Source organism: Podarcis liolepis, assembly GCF_965112155.1.
Source record: "Podarcis liolepis genome assembly, chromosome: 12".
Classification (NCBI taxonomy): domain Eukaryota; kingdom Metazoa; phylum Chordata; class Lepidosauria; order Squamata; family Lacertidae; genus Podarcis; species Podarcis liolepis.
In genome coordinates, this window is record NC_139563.1 from 36343806 (window position 1) to 36356770 (window position 12965).

The following is a 12965-nucleotide window of genomic DNA, read 5'->3' on the forward strand; positions in this document are numbered from 1 at the left end:
AGTAAAGAGTAAAAAAATAGGTTATGAAGTTATCCATCTACCCAATTTCTTTTTTAAAGGAAAGATAATATCCTAAAAAGCTTTTACCCCTGCAGCTAAAGTCAAGAAACACTGCAATTTTAGCATTTTAAAAATGTACACTCACCCATGAAAAGCTTACAGAAGATCAGTAACGGCTCCGCCCTCCATATCCCCCACTTCCTCCACTTCCTCCAGGACCATAGTTTCCTGTATTGTTAAAATGGAAAGCATAAAATTAACACAATTGAACAGCCATTCTCAAGCTTCATCAAAATCTTACTTTTAAACTGTAATCACCCAAAATACTCAATTCTACAACAGTCGATTAGTGCTCTCAGCATCTTGCAATCAAAACTGACATCAAAGTAGATCACCAGATCTAATTAAATCTAACAAATGCAACTTTTAAAGTACATTCCTGTCTTAGAACTGTGTCAACAGGGGGAAGTGGTAGCTGCCCTTTTTAAAAGGAGACACAGATCAATCTGTACAACATGTATGCCAGGCTTTCACAACCTGATCCACTCCCACTTGTTTTGGAATACAAGTCCCAGTAGCCCAGGCCAGTATGGCTAATTATAGGGGATGGGGGAAGTTGTAGTTTAAAGATGGGGGAAGTTGGTAGTTGGCAAATGGCAAAAGAGATTCCTCAGAATTCTGCTACAATTTGGAATGACCACAACTAGGCCTCCAGAAAGGGTTGTGCAGCAGGTAGAAATAGGTTTGATTCTTAATTGCTGGGTCACCAGGGGCAGTCCACTTCAATTGCAAGTTACCTCTTGACTTTCTACTATGTATGAACAGCTTTCACGCCTACTGGGAAAAATAAAGCACTATAATAAGAGTGGGTTGCAGGGTGCAAACCCTCCCACCATCTCAACATTATGTAAGCCCAGCCATCACTCACCGGTGTGCTATTAGGAAAAGATAGCAATGACCCTCTTCCTCTCCTAAAGGCAAATCCAGGATTTGTGGGAAGGGGGGGTAGATACTTTTCTATTTCACTTTTCGTATTACCTCCACCATATGGTCCTCCCATGTTCCTGCTTCCACCAAAATTTCCACTCTTCATTGGACCATAGTTTGAGGGCTGTTGGTTGTAGTTTCCAAAATCATTGTAATTTCCTCCTCCATAATTGCCTGAATCAATAAAAAGTTTATGCTGAATAATCAAAATGCTAGCTTTGAATATAGAATGTCACAAAAAACATGCCTTCGACTTATATATAACACTATTGGCCATCACATGGACTGCATTTTTTTTAAATACTCTACTATCAGCCTTTAGATCAGCCGTGATAAACACATTTTTAGACCTTGTAGTTATCAAACACCTCAGAACACCCTTTTGTGTTCCAGTTTCAAGAGCAATGTATTTTTATCTTGCCTTTCAGGCAATTATTATCCCCCACAGCACCCGAAATGTTTTAATAAAGACATACTCTGCCACCACAAATACTTTTGAATTCCCACCACAAGAGAGGACTAAAGCTAAGGCCCAGTGTTCTAATTCCTTCCAACATTACCTCCTCCGTAGTTGTCATAGCCACCTCCATAGCCCCCACCCTGGTTGCCATATCCAGGTCCTCCACCACCATATCCTCCTCTTCCTCCGCCATAACCAGGACTGCCTCCAAAATTGCCACCTATTGTAAAACAAGTCTCAGTAAACATACAGAAAAACATGCAGCTTATATCAGAGTTGAACTTATATTTCATATAGAGCATTATGACCACAACCATATCCTTTTAAAGAAATAATATGCATGTAGCAGACTTTGAACTTTTCTTGGAAACACACTTTTATACCACACGATTTTCCTCTATAAAGCAATGTGTCACGTAGTGTGGGGGCTGCTACTTGACAAAAACCTAATCAATAGAAACATCAATATATGCTGCTATCCTGCAAGCCACTTGATACAATTATACTCATGTAATTGCACTTTGTAATAATTATGCGCATGTCTTGAAATCAAACCATAAAGCCACATCTGGTGCTTACAAAGGCACATGGCTTTGCAAGTGCTGATAATCAACAATGCTTGCCAAGGTGCAATACACACATGTATGTGGAAGCCATTAGGTCTGGAGGCCAGAGGTCCTCCATCACAGATTTGGAGGAATGATTTGGTTCCAAAAGAAAACTATTACAGCATATTTATATGGTTTGACAATGGATTACAGGCATATGATAGCAATTACATTGATTTTAAGTATTTTTAGACCCGACTGGACCATAAAGAAAATTTAATTGCTTATACCATTTCCACTAGAGCACACAGACATGTCTTCCTAAGCAAATTAAAGAGACTAACCTCCTGGTCCCCCGCCATATCCATTATATCCATCACCAAATCCACGACCGCCTCCATAGCCATCTGTTAAAAATAAAGTTTTTCCTATTAGTTTACCTAGTGCAAAAAATGAAAACATTAATGGTTGCTGGACATATCATATTCACATAAGGAAAAGGAAGACTACCGTAACAGTGTTCTTATTTTTATGGAACTCCGGGACATAAAAACTTTAACAGATTAGTCTACATGGGTTTATTTAGTGCTTTGCAAAGATCACTGATGAACTGACTTACCAGATCCACCTCTGAAGTTACTTCCAGGTCCAGGTCCAAAGTTTCCACCACCTCCACGCGAGTCTCCGAAGCCAAAGTTACCTAAAAGTGTTCATCAGCTTAAGTTAACTACAGTACTATTTCCAAAATATCTAATGTAAATACGATGCAATTTGCAAACATACCTCCTCGTCCACTCCTTGAGCTCTGAACCTCTTGCATTTCTTGTCTAGATAAAGCTTTTCTTACTTCTGCATTATGACCATTGATAGTGTGGTATTTCTGCACTGTGTTCACAAAAGATGGTGGGGGAAAATAAACAAATGATACAACCTTCAATCTAATCCCTCACAGCAGTTTCATTCAAAATTAGAGAAAACATTAATGAAGACTGCAACACTGGTGAAATTCAATTTTATACACTTTCTACACTAGTACAAAATGTAAACCTGCTCCAGAAATAATTCTATGTATGTCTACTCAGAAATCCCACTCTTCACTGATGCTTACTCCCAGAAAAAAAAGATTGCAGCCAGGCTTCTACATTTTTGTTCAGTGTGCTTCCCAAGGTTGAAATAGCCACTGCCTTCTGGAGAAGTTGCAGCTGCAGATGTAGACAGTAATCATCCTAGCAGTTGTGTGGAGATCCTTGCCACCCCCAATCTCAGGGCTTCAAAGTAAAGTTAGGGGTTGTTTGGCCCAGAATAAAAGGGAAATGATGAGATTACTTGCTCAACATGCATCCTTTTCCTGCTAGAGGCAGGAGAGCCCAGTTCTAGTTTGTTGTTCAGCACGCAGTGAATACCTTCAACAAGAAAGGTGTGCATGGTCCCCATGACACCTTCCTGCAGGAAAGTGGAAGATGTTCTTGCCACTGCTCAGCAGAAGAGATCCAAATACCTCTGCCATATCACAATCTGGCAAGCAACACTGATTACTTGGCTACCAAGGCCAGCTTAAAACAGTGGCAACCATTTTCTTGCACAGTATAAACTTGGTATGCAATTTACGTATATGCATGTAAGAAGAAATGGCAGCCTGCAGTGGTTACACTACATCCTGAAATGACTTGCTTGCTGATACAATGATATAGAACCAGGCCCAAACATGGGTACATAAAATATGTAACAGTGACAATGATTGTTAATAGTATTACTTACATACAATTTTATCCACTGGATCATGGTCATCAAAAGTTACAAATCCAAAGCCCCTCTTTTTACCAGATTGTCTGTCTGTAATTATTTCAATTGTGTCGATTTTTCCATATTCCGAGAAGTAGTCTCTAAGGTGATGTTCCTCAGTATCTTCTTTAATTCCACCAACAAACAATTTTTTCACAGTTACATGAGCTCCAGGTTTTCCAGATTCCTTGAAAAATAAGTTTAGCAAAACTGCCTAGTTAATTGTTGGTCAAACAGAAAACAAAACAAAACCCTGAATTTCTAGTTGCTGGTGTTAATGAATAACTAAAAATGTGAAAATTGTCGATTTCCATTTCTGCTGCATTAAATAAACATCAGAAAATTTTAATAATAGTGTAGGAAACCGACACCTTAGGCAGTATGAGTTGGGTTATTTTTATTGCTTTATTTCGGGAACGTTTCAGCAGTTGTCTTTTTCTGTTATCGCTATGACCTATAATTTTGGCAAAGTGTAACATTCATAAACACTATTAAGAATGCTCAGATCACTTCACGTACGTTAGCATGTTGCAATGCTGAGAACAATCCTGTAAAATTGTTTATTATCCCCATATATTGGGGTTTGAGTGGCTTGAGTTCACAGCAGAGGCAAGACTTAAACTAGGAGTTTCCCCATTTATAACAGTTTGAGGCAATATGCCATGCCAACACTCAGTTTCTACCATAAAATATATTAACTTTAGATCCCTGGCTTTTGTAGTACGATCACAGAATTGAAAGGAACTCTGAGGATAATCTAGTCCAGGTCACTGCAGTGCAGGAATATGCAGCTGCCCCATCCAGAGATCAAACATGCAAACCTTGGCATTATGAACACTATGCTGTAACCAACTGAGTTTTTTCCTCAGCTGCATGCTGCCAACGTTCAATGAACTGCTTGAGACCTGCCACAGAAAAGTCACTGCATGAAATCCATACCTCAGCACAGGTTAAGGAAGTATTGCTAAATGGGTCTAGCCCACTGAGCATGTACGTCCTCCAAGTTGCAGTATTTTACATGCAGCAGCAAAAACATTTTCTGAACAATATAAACTTGTCTGCTTTAAGAGACACAGATAAGAGATAAAAATGTCTCAAATTTAAAACAGAACAAAACTTACCTCCCTGGCTACAGCTCTTTTCGGCTCAACTACTCTTCCATCAATGGAATGAGGTCTGGCAGCCATTGCTGCATCAACTTCAGCCATGGAAGAGAATGTTACAAAACCAAATCCTCGTGAGCGTTTGCTTGCAGGGTCTCTCATAACCTACAAGATGAAGGTTGTGCATTTCAACTATTAAGTTTTAAATTACAATTATTGCCACACGCATTTTGCTATCAGCAATAATTCTGTTTAGCAATTACTTTTCTAAGCAGTTGCTAAGAAGAAATACAACTGTACCCTAAAGAATGTAGTTTAAGAATTGAAGTCTGAACAAATAACAGAGGAAAAGAATTTGGAAACTATCAAAGGCTGTCAGCGAATAGTACTGCTGCTAACAGGGATTGCTAATCTGTAGCTCTCCATGTTACTGGACTTAAACTCTCTTCAACTCCAGCTAGCATGGTCAATGGTCAGGGATAATGCAAATTGTAGTTTAACAATACCTGGAAGGCCACAGGTTCCTCATCCCTTGACCAACATATATTCTAAGTTATACACAATATATTTCATGAAAAAGGAATTATAGGCTTCATAAAAAGTGATGATTGAATGTTTCAATTTTCTGATTTTAAAAATCACAATCTATGTTAATCAATGGCTAAATCAGGAAAGCTTACTGACATTAACCTGTCACTACCCGAAAACACCATTTTCTATTTGTGTTATTAAGAGAGATTCTAGACTGAAAGCTAAAAATAGTATACAAGCACCATTAGCTGCAAGGAAGAACTAAACTTCTTAATCTCAGAAAAGATGCAATTGTTCTCATGGGTGATCGATGTCTATTAACCATTGAAGAGTGTATCTCACATTTCAGCACAAAGGAAACAGAAGTCTGCTCTTCTAGACAAATCTGAAGGCAGTTATGGCTGCTAATGAACCAAACATGGTTTCATCCTGCATCCTGTCTTCCAGTGCATCTGGGTTCAAAGAGGACCAGACTAGCAACCAGAAATTATTGCCTATTTTTTCCAGATTAATTTCCCCCCATACCCAAAGCTATCTAAAATCAAAAAGATTTAATGCACACAACTTACCACACAATCCGTTAACTTTCCCCATTGCTCATAGTAGTTTCTCAAACTTTCTTCTGTGGTTTCGAAGCTTAAGCCACCAATGAATAGTTTGCGGAACTGCTCTTTTTCCCTCTAATTCAAAGGAGAGAAAAATAGTAATATAGCATACAATTTCTTCCTAAACACATACTAGATTTTATATATCCAACAATAACTGAGACACTATCTTTTCTATTTGGGTCAAGCACTTCAATTAGAAAAATATAAAAAATACATAATCTAGGTTTTATGTTTGCCAGGAAACTGAGAAAAGCCTTTTTGAACTTGATGCCTACCAAAGAAACACAGGATTTAATACAAACTGGAAAATAGTCGTAGCTAATCTTTTTGATTCTTTACAGCAGGGGGAGGAGGTTGAGCTGAGAATCGTGCAAGATTTTCCAGATATGTGAACCTATAGACCTCACAATTTAACATCCTGATAATATGGCTTCAAGCACTGATCAGTATGTACTCTAAGACTCAGAAATTCTACTCTGGAACACACTCTATGTCATTTGTGGCAAATAAAAACCTCCTCAAAACCAACCAGGTGAACTCTAACAATGTACAGTGGTACCTTGCTTCTCAAATGCCTTGGTACTCAAACAACCGAAACACTGCAAACTGGGAAGTAAGTTCCGGTTTGCGAACTTTTTTCCTAAGCCAAACATGCTCCTGGTTTCTCCAAACTGCAGCAAGAAACACTGCCAGTTTCTCTACTCTTTTTCAAAGTCTGCAACATAGTTGCACATTACAAACTTCTACAAATGGTAGTGTTTCTGTGTATGCTAGTCCAACAATAATTATATGGATATTTAGTATACGACAACCTGTTAGTTCAGGGGCTCTTTCTATCCCTATGGCCCACTTGAGAGGGCAATACAGTGGTGCCTCGCAAGACGAAATTAATCTGTTCTGCGAGTTTCTTCGTCTTGCAAATTTTTTAGTCTTGCGAAGCACGGATGCACCCTGGTACTGTATTATAATGGGATAGCGGGCAAAGCACAAAGCGGGTCGCTCCCCAGCAGGAGGAGTTTCTCCAGCCTGGAGGATCTGTTGCCGGGAAGAGGCAAAGACACCCCCTCCCACCTCCCCACGAAAACAGCCCCCCTTCCTCTGTCGCCAAGCTTTGCCGCGTCTTCGCTCCGCCAAACCGCGTCCCACATCAAAGCCCCAGCCCGCTCCTCTCCCTCTCTCTCCACGAGGTGCCAAAGGAAGTTCGAGCCCAGGAACCGAGGGTGGACGCACAAAGCGCCCAGCGCGGACTCTCCCTTGCTCCCCCCGTTACCTTGCGCCACGCTGCCGGGCTCCCCACAGTCTCGGCAGCTGCTCCCGGCTTCTTCCCACCCCCGCAAAGGCGCCTTTGCGGCGGCCCAAGCGCAGTGGATGCCTCCTCCTCCTTTGTCCCGCCTCCTCCTGCCTTCGCGCAGTTAAGGCAAAATGGAGCAGCCACGTGGGGAGGGGGGGAGAGAGGCAGAGGCGGCGCAGAGACCCAGCCAGATCCGCTGGATCCCAGCCCACCTGCCTCCTCTGTGCCCTCTCCAGAAGAGGATCCCTCTAGAAAAGGTAGGTCGCTCCCTTGCTCGCTCCCTGCCAGCCCAGTTCCCGCTTCAAAAGGAAACAAACTCGCAAGACGTTTCGTCTTGCAAAGCAAGCCCATAGGGAAATTCGTCTTACAAAGCACCTCAAAAACCGCAAAACCCTTTCTTCTTGCAAGTTTTTCGTCTTCTGAGGCATTCGTCTTGCAGGACACCACTGTATGGTGAAGAACAAGCAGTCACAAGGTGGACCAAGCTTGTTTTTTCCAGCTCTGGAGGCTAGGACCAGAACCCAAAGAAATGGATTCAAGTTACAAAAAAGGAGATTCTGACTAAACATCAGGAAGAACTGAGAGCAAGAGTAGTTGATAATCGACTCACACAAGAGGTGGTGGACTCTTCTTTCCTAGATGTTTTTAAGCAGATGTTGATTGCTATCTATCCTGTATGATTTAGTTGCAGGGGGTTGGACTAGATGACCCTTGTGGTTCCTTCCAACTCTACAATTCAGTGATTCTAAGAGGTTGCCATAATCAACTGGCAATTACTGACATCACTATTTACTTACATATGATCCCTCTTGATAATTGCCATACTTTTTGACACAGTAATTTCCTTGTGGCATTGAGTTCCATAGTTCAGCTTTCCTCAAGTCAAAAACACTGGCTCTGGAGGTGACATGCCCTAGCATTCCCATTTTAGGCAGAATTTGCTAATCTAGAATCTCTAAAACAGAGCCACATTAGTTTGTATCTCCTGGCCCCAAAAAAGATGCCTCTCAAAGTATTCATCTATCCATCAGTTTGTAGAGAATAGTATTATTTCATTACTACTCCTTGCTCTGTAAACCTTTACTTCCTCCAACACTAGCTTCCTTCTCTAATCACCATGCTGTCTATTCCCAAATAAATAAATATTACCCCACTCTTCTTTCATTTCCAGGCCATCTTTACTCAATTCAGGGAGGTGATTAATGCCTTCTTGTGAAAGCGGGTGGTCCCTACCTGCTTGAAGGAAGCAGTGGTAAGACCGCTCCTTAATATGCCCTCCCTGGATTCAGAAAATCTAAGTAATTACTGGCCAGCTACAAATATCCCCTTCTTGGGCAAGGTTCTTGAGTTAGTGGTTGCAGACCAGATCCTGGCACTCTTGGAGGAAATTGATTTTCCAGATTCATGTCAATCAGCATTTAGGCCCACTTTCAGCAAAGAAATTACTTTTTTTGCCCTGTATGATCTCTGTTAGGATAGGAGATATGCATCCCTGTTAATTCGCCTTCACCTCTCAAGTGGCTTTCAGTACCATCAACCATGGTATCCTTGAGTGAAAGTCCAGGATGGGGGTAACTCGCACCGATTTGCAGTGGTTCTGGTCGTACTTGGATGGTAATTTCTAAAAGGTTATGCTTGGGGAGAGCTCTTCAGCCCCATGGAGCCTTCAATGTGGGGTTCCTTGGGGTTCAATTTTATCCCCTATATTGTTTTATAAACATCTACAGCACATGAAACCGCTGAGTGGGGTCATCCAGAGCTTTGTAGTACATTGCCAGCAATATGCTGCTGGCGCAGCCTCAAGGACTGGCTCTTACCTAAGAACCAACCTAAGCCCTACAATAACATCTCAGGCCCTTCTTTGTGTGCCTCCTCCATGAGGTCATAGAATCATGCAACTATAGAGTTGGAAGGGATCCCAGGGGTAATCTCGTCCAATCTCCTGCAATGCAGGAAATTACAGCTAAACAATCTCTGACAGAGGACCACCGAACCATTCTTTGAAAACCTCCCATCTTTTGAAGGGTGGCAACACAAGAATAGACCATGGTTCCCCATTTGTGGTATTCTCTCCCCAATGAGGCTCGCCTGGTGCCTTCATTACATATCTTTAGGCACCAGGCAAAAACAATTCTATGTAACCAGGCATTTGGCTGATTGAACATTCCATGGCCTTTTAAATGTTTTGTATGAAGGTTATTTATTTGTTTTTATTCTTGTTTGATTATGTACATTGTGCTCTGGTTTTGTATTGTTATGCTGTGAACTGCCTATGATTGTCAGATGAAGGGCCATATACAAATTTAAAATAAACTTCCTCCACCTACATGGATACATGCACACAGGGCAGCTGTCCAGTTCCTAAAGCCAGTACAGTCATACCTCAGGATAAATATGCTTCAGGCTAAGTATTTTCGGGTTGTGTTCTGCAGCGACCCGGAAGTAACAGAGCATGTTCCTTCCGGGTTTTGCCGCTCGCGCATGCACACTGTCAAAATGACGTCACGCGCATGCGGCGAAACACACCTGGTGCATCTTACCTTCTATTCAGGATGCGAACGGGGCTCCATACCACTGTATGTTATTCTGAGATAGAGTGAAGTGTTCTTCTAACCAAAAGCTTCTGGAGAGGCTTCCTAACTCATAACTGGGGGGGGGCATGCTTAGAGGAGCCAAGAATGCACAGGAACATCCCAGAGGTGCTTTTTTCCCCTCTCTCAATCCCAATACAACTGCCCATTTTGCCTCCTGCCTTCCAATTTTTCTCCTCCCCTCACACTTGGCCAGCCACATTGATATCTATTTACTCTTTCCTCCCTTCTACCTGCTGCCACTGTGGCACATGGGGACCTGCTGTTGAGAAAAAGTGGATGTATGAGAAGGCACTGACCAGCTCCTTGAAAGGAGGCTGAGGCCCATCAATAATCCATGTCCACAGCTTGATAAATATACTGTTGTTGTTTTTTGCCACCACTACCCAAATTTGGGGCACAGAAATGTGCATAAGAACACCATAGCCAAGAATTAGGATACAAGCAGAAGATTGCCTGTATATCAGTTTTCCAGAGCACAGTACTGTATTCTCCACACAGTATTCCTCAGCAGAAAACAGAATTTGAAATGAAAATTTTCAGATTGTGAGGAAAACAGTTCTATTTTATATGTATGTTTCTTCCTGAGAGCCCTGTTGAGCATAAGCCTTTTTAAAACAGCAACCATGCTTAATTTATACTAAAATAAATCATAACTATAGTGGAAAAGTTGCCATAAAATAAGGGATGATAATTTCAACAAATTTGTAGGCCAAATAACCAACTGAGCAGAAAAACAGCATTATAGTCAGCCCCATATCTTTTTCACAAAATGTGGACCATTTTCAGTTCTCGGTGTGTTTCAAAGACCCCATAAGCAAGAAAACTTTTATTACTTTTAAGATAACTGTGTTTTTCATACTTTTAAAGCTTTACCACACTTTGGTTTTACAACGTAATAGAAGCAAACTAACGCTATTCGTTAAGTGCGATAAGGCCCCGCGCTTCGCTGCGTTTAAGCCTTCAAGCCCCAAAGGTTCAAGGAAGTAAGCGGCAACGTGTCTGCTGAGGCAGACTCTTTTGATTTATCGACTTTAACATAACGATCTGAAACACCTGATGAGGAAGGCAGATGCGAGTTTATAAGCCTTGCTCACCCTTCAAGAACTTAAGAATGCCATAGGGTTGGCTGCTCCTCCGCCTCTCCAGCGAGGATGGCTCCGCCATGTGACGGCTCCGAGAACCCGAGGTGCACAGCGGGCTGAGAGAAAATGGCGCCGAGCACCACCGGGAGGGGGCTCGTTCCCAGAAGGCCAAGAAAGGCTACAGCATTCCGCTCTGCTGCGCACGCGCGCTCCCCCCTCCCCATCAGATTAGGGAGGAGGGCGAGGGAACCCGCCTTTTGTCTTTACTCGCTCCTTTCACTTCGTACGCTTTCGCTCCCTCCTTTCCGTACTATACATACGGCTCAGTCCTTTTCCAGTAGACTGGAAATGGAAAAAAACTACTGACCTCCATAATTCTCCCTAGTCCTATGTGGGGGGATCCCTAACTTGTCGAAACTACTTAGCCGCCACAGCCTCCCCCCGCCTCCTCAAGGGCTGCCGTCCCTTCCAGAACCTTCCACACTAACGTCTTCAGTAGCAGGCGACAAGCGCCGCCAACTGCGCCACCAAGTGTTTCCAGTTAACGGACTCTGCGTCATCTCAAGTATCTACGCTACTGGCGTATTGTGCCGCAGTTAGTCCACGCGCTTGTCAGCACCACTACACCGCAATCCCTTCCACGCAAACTGACTAACACCCGAGCTTTAGGTTTCACCCGCTAACGTAACGGAGCTACGTGCTTTGCGTAACGCGGTTGGAGAATGCGATCCCGTCTTTCTGGTAATGGCGGACCTCATTCTTACGTAGTTAAAAATTCAAGCATCCTTGCCGCCCCAGGGTTTTTTTTTTAAATACGCGAAACCACAAAATTGGCGCGACGTAACGGGGCAGAAAGTAATAACGAATCGAGCACTCTTCCACAGTGTACTGCTTTTTGCTTAACCCATCGTTAACCTGAGGTAACGCAAAGCCGTTTAACATGGCGAGAAATGTTTTTGAAAGGGGCATCCAAAATGCGCATCGTCATCTCCAGTGAGGCCATCGACCGTTTCCGGCGACGTCCGGCTTTGGCCGAAGAGCGCCGAAGAGTACTCGAACCTCGAAAAAGCACCTTCGATAATTTCCGTAAAGAGCCGAAAGCAACAAAAGCCCACCCATTGCTGTAGTCCGGAAATTGCCGAAGATGCACGAAGACTAATAATCGCGCCAAAAAAATGGGGAGTATAATTAACCAAGGCCCCATCCACCCCACTTTTTATATCAGCTTAACTAGCACTAACCTAGCGGCGCAAACGGTATGTAAGAGTGCGCTTTCTCCTCCCGCCCCCTCAAGCGCTTCCTTTGTCGCTTGGGGAAAATAAAAGCCCTGTCATTAATGGTATTCAAATTCAGTGCTGTATTATATAGGTCCTGGCAAAAATATCTTCCGTGAGCGAGCGGCTGACGGCACCCGCCATTAGGCGCCTCCTGAGCCCCTTCAAAAAACAACCCACGGGACCAGATCTAGCCCCTTTTCCCAGCACCCGCCATTTACACCCCACCCCCGCTCTCTCTCTAGCGCCTTGGCTTTCCAGGGGGCTCGCCCGCCCGCCAACCCCATAAGGACACAATGAGTGTAAAAAGGTCGGCCATTACTGAGCCACGCCGTCCGTTACCTCACTCACCCAGTCGCTCTCCCGGTCTCCGCGAGGCATTTTCGGCCGGTTGAGGATGCAAAGAAAAGCAAGGGAGGAGACGAAAGGGTCTTTTAAAAGAAATTAAAAATCGCTGCGGTCTTTTTTCTGAGGCGAGCCCCCCTCAGCAGGCAGGCAAGCAGGCGCGGTGACGGCGGCGGCGGCGGCAGCAGCAGCAATGGAAGTGTGTGAAGCGGCTAACGACTGCGCGGGCGGCGGCGGCGGTGACGAAGTCGACGGCGGCGCAGCAGCGAAGGGCGGGAACGAAAGAGGGCGGAGCCTCTGCTTCCTTGCGCAGCGGCGCCGAGGGGGAAAAAAAACCTGCCCAGCCCCCCTCCGCGCTCC

The 12965-nt window shown here is 43.5% G+C and overlaps 1 protein-coding gene across 12 annotated transcripts in view; it reads right to left on the bottom strand.

Moving 5' to 3' along the window:
• The window catches only part of HNRNPA2B1 (heterogeneous nuclear ribonucleoprotein A2/B1), a 14936-nt gene extending 2185 nt beyond the window's left edge, over window positions 1–12751 (bottom strand). For 5 of the 12 annotated variants that reach the window (XR_014517712.1, XR_014517713.1, XR_014517714.1 and 2 more), the window contains exons 1-10: window positions 12612–12751; window positions 5981–6091; window positions 4899–5045; window positions 3754–3964; window positions 2779–2880; window positions 2615–2695; window positions 2340–2402; window positions 1548–1667; window positions 1039–1161; window positions 146–228 (exon numbers count right to left, since the gene is read on the bottom strand). Coding sequence is in view for 4 of the 12 variants with exons in the window: in XM_083468485.1 (XP_083324611.1) it covers window positions 167–228; window positions 1039–1161; window positions 1548–1667; window positions 2340–2402; window positions 2615–2695; window positions 2779–2880; window positions 3754–3964; window positions 4899–5045; window positions 5981–6091; window positions 12612–12641 (1050 nt within the window). In the remaining 8 variants the exon portion in view is untranslated. Of the gene's footprint in view, window positions 1–145; window positions 229–1038; window positions 1162–1547; window positions 1668–2339; window positions 2403–2614; window positions 2696–2778; window positions 2881–3753; window positions 3965–4898; window positions 5046–5980; window positions 6092–10998; window positions 11355–12602 lie in introns of those variants that run through there. The other 7 variants (XR_014517715.1, XR_014517716.1, XR_014517717.1 and 4 more) reach the window with 2 other exon arrangements.
• Between the last annotated feature and the right edge of the window lie 214 nt (window positions 12752–12965).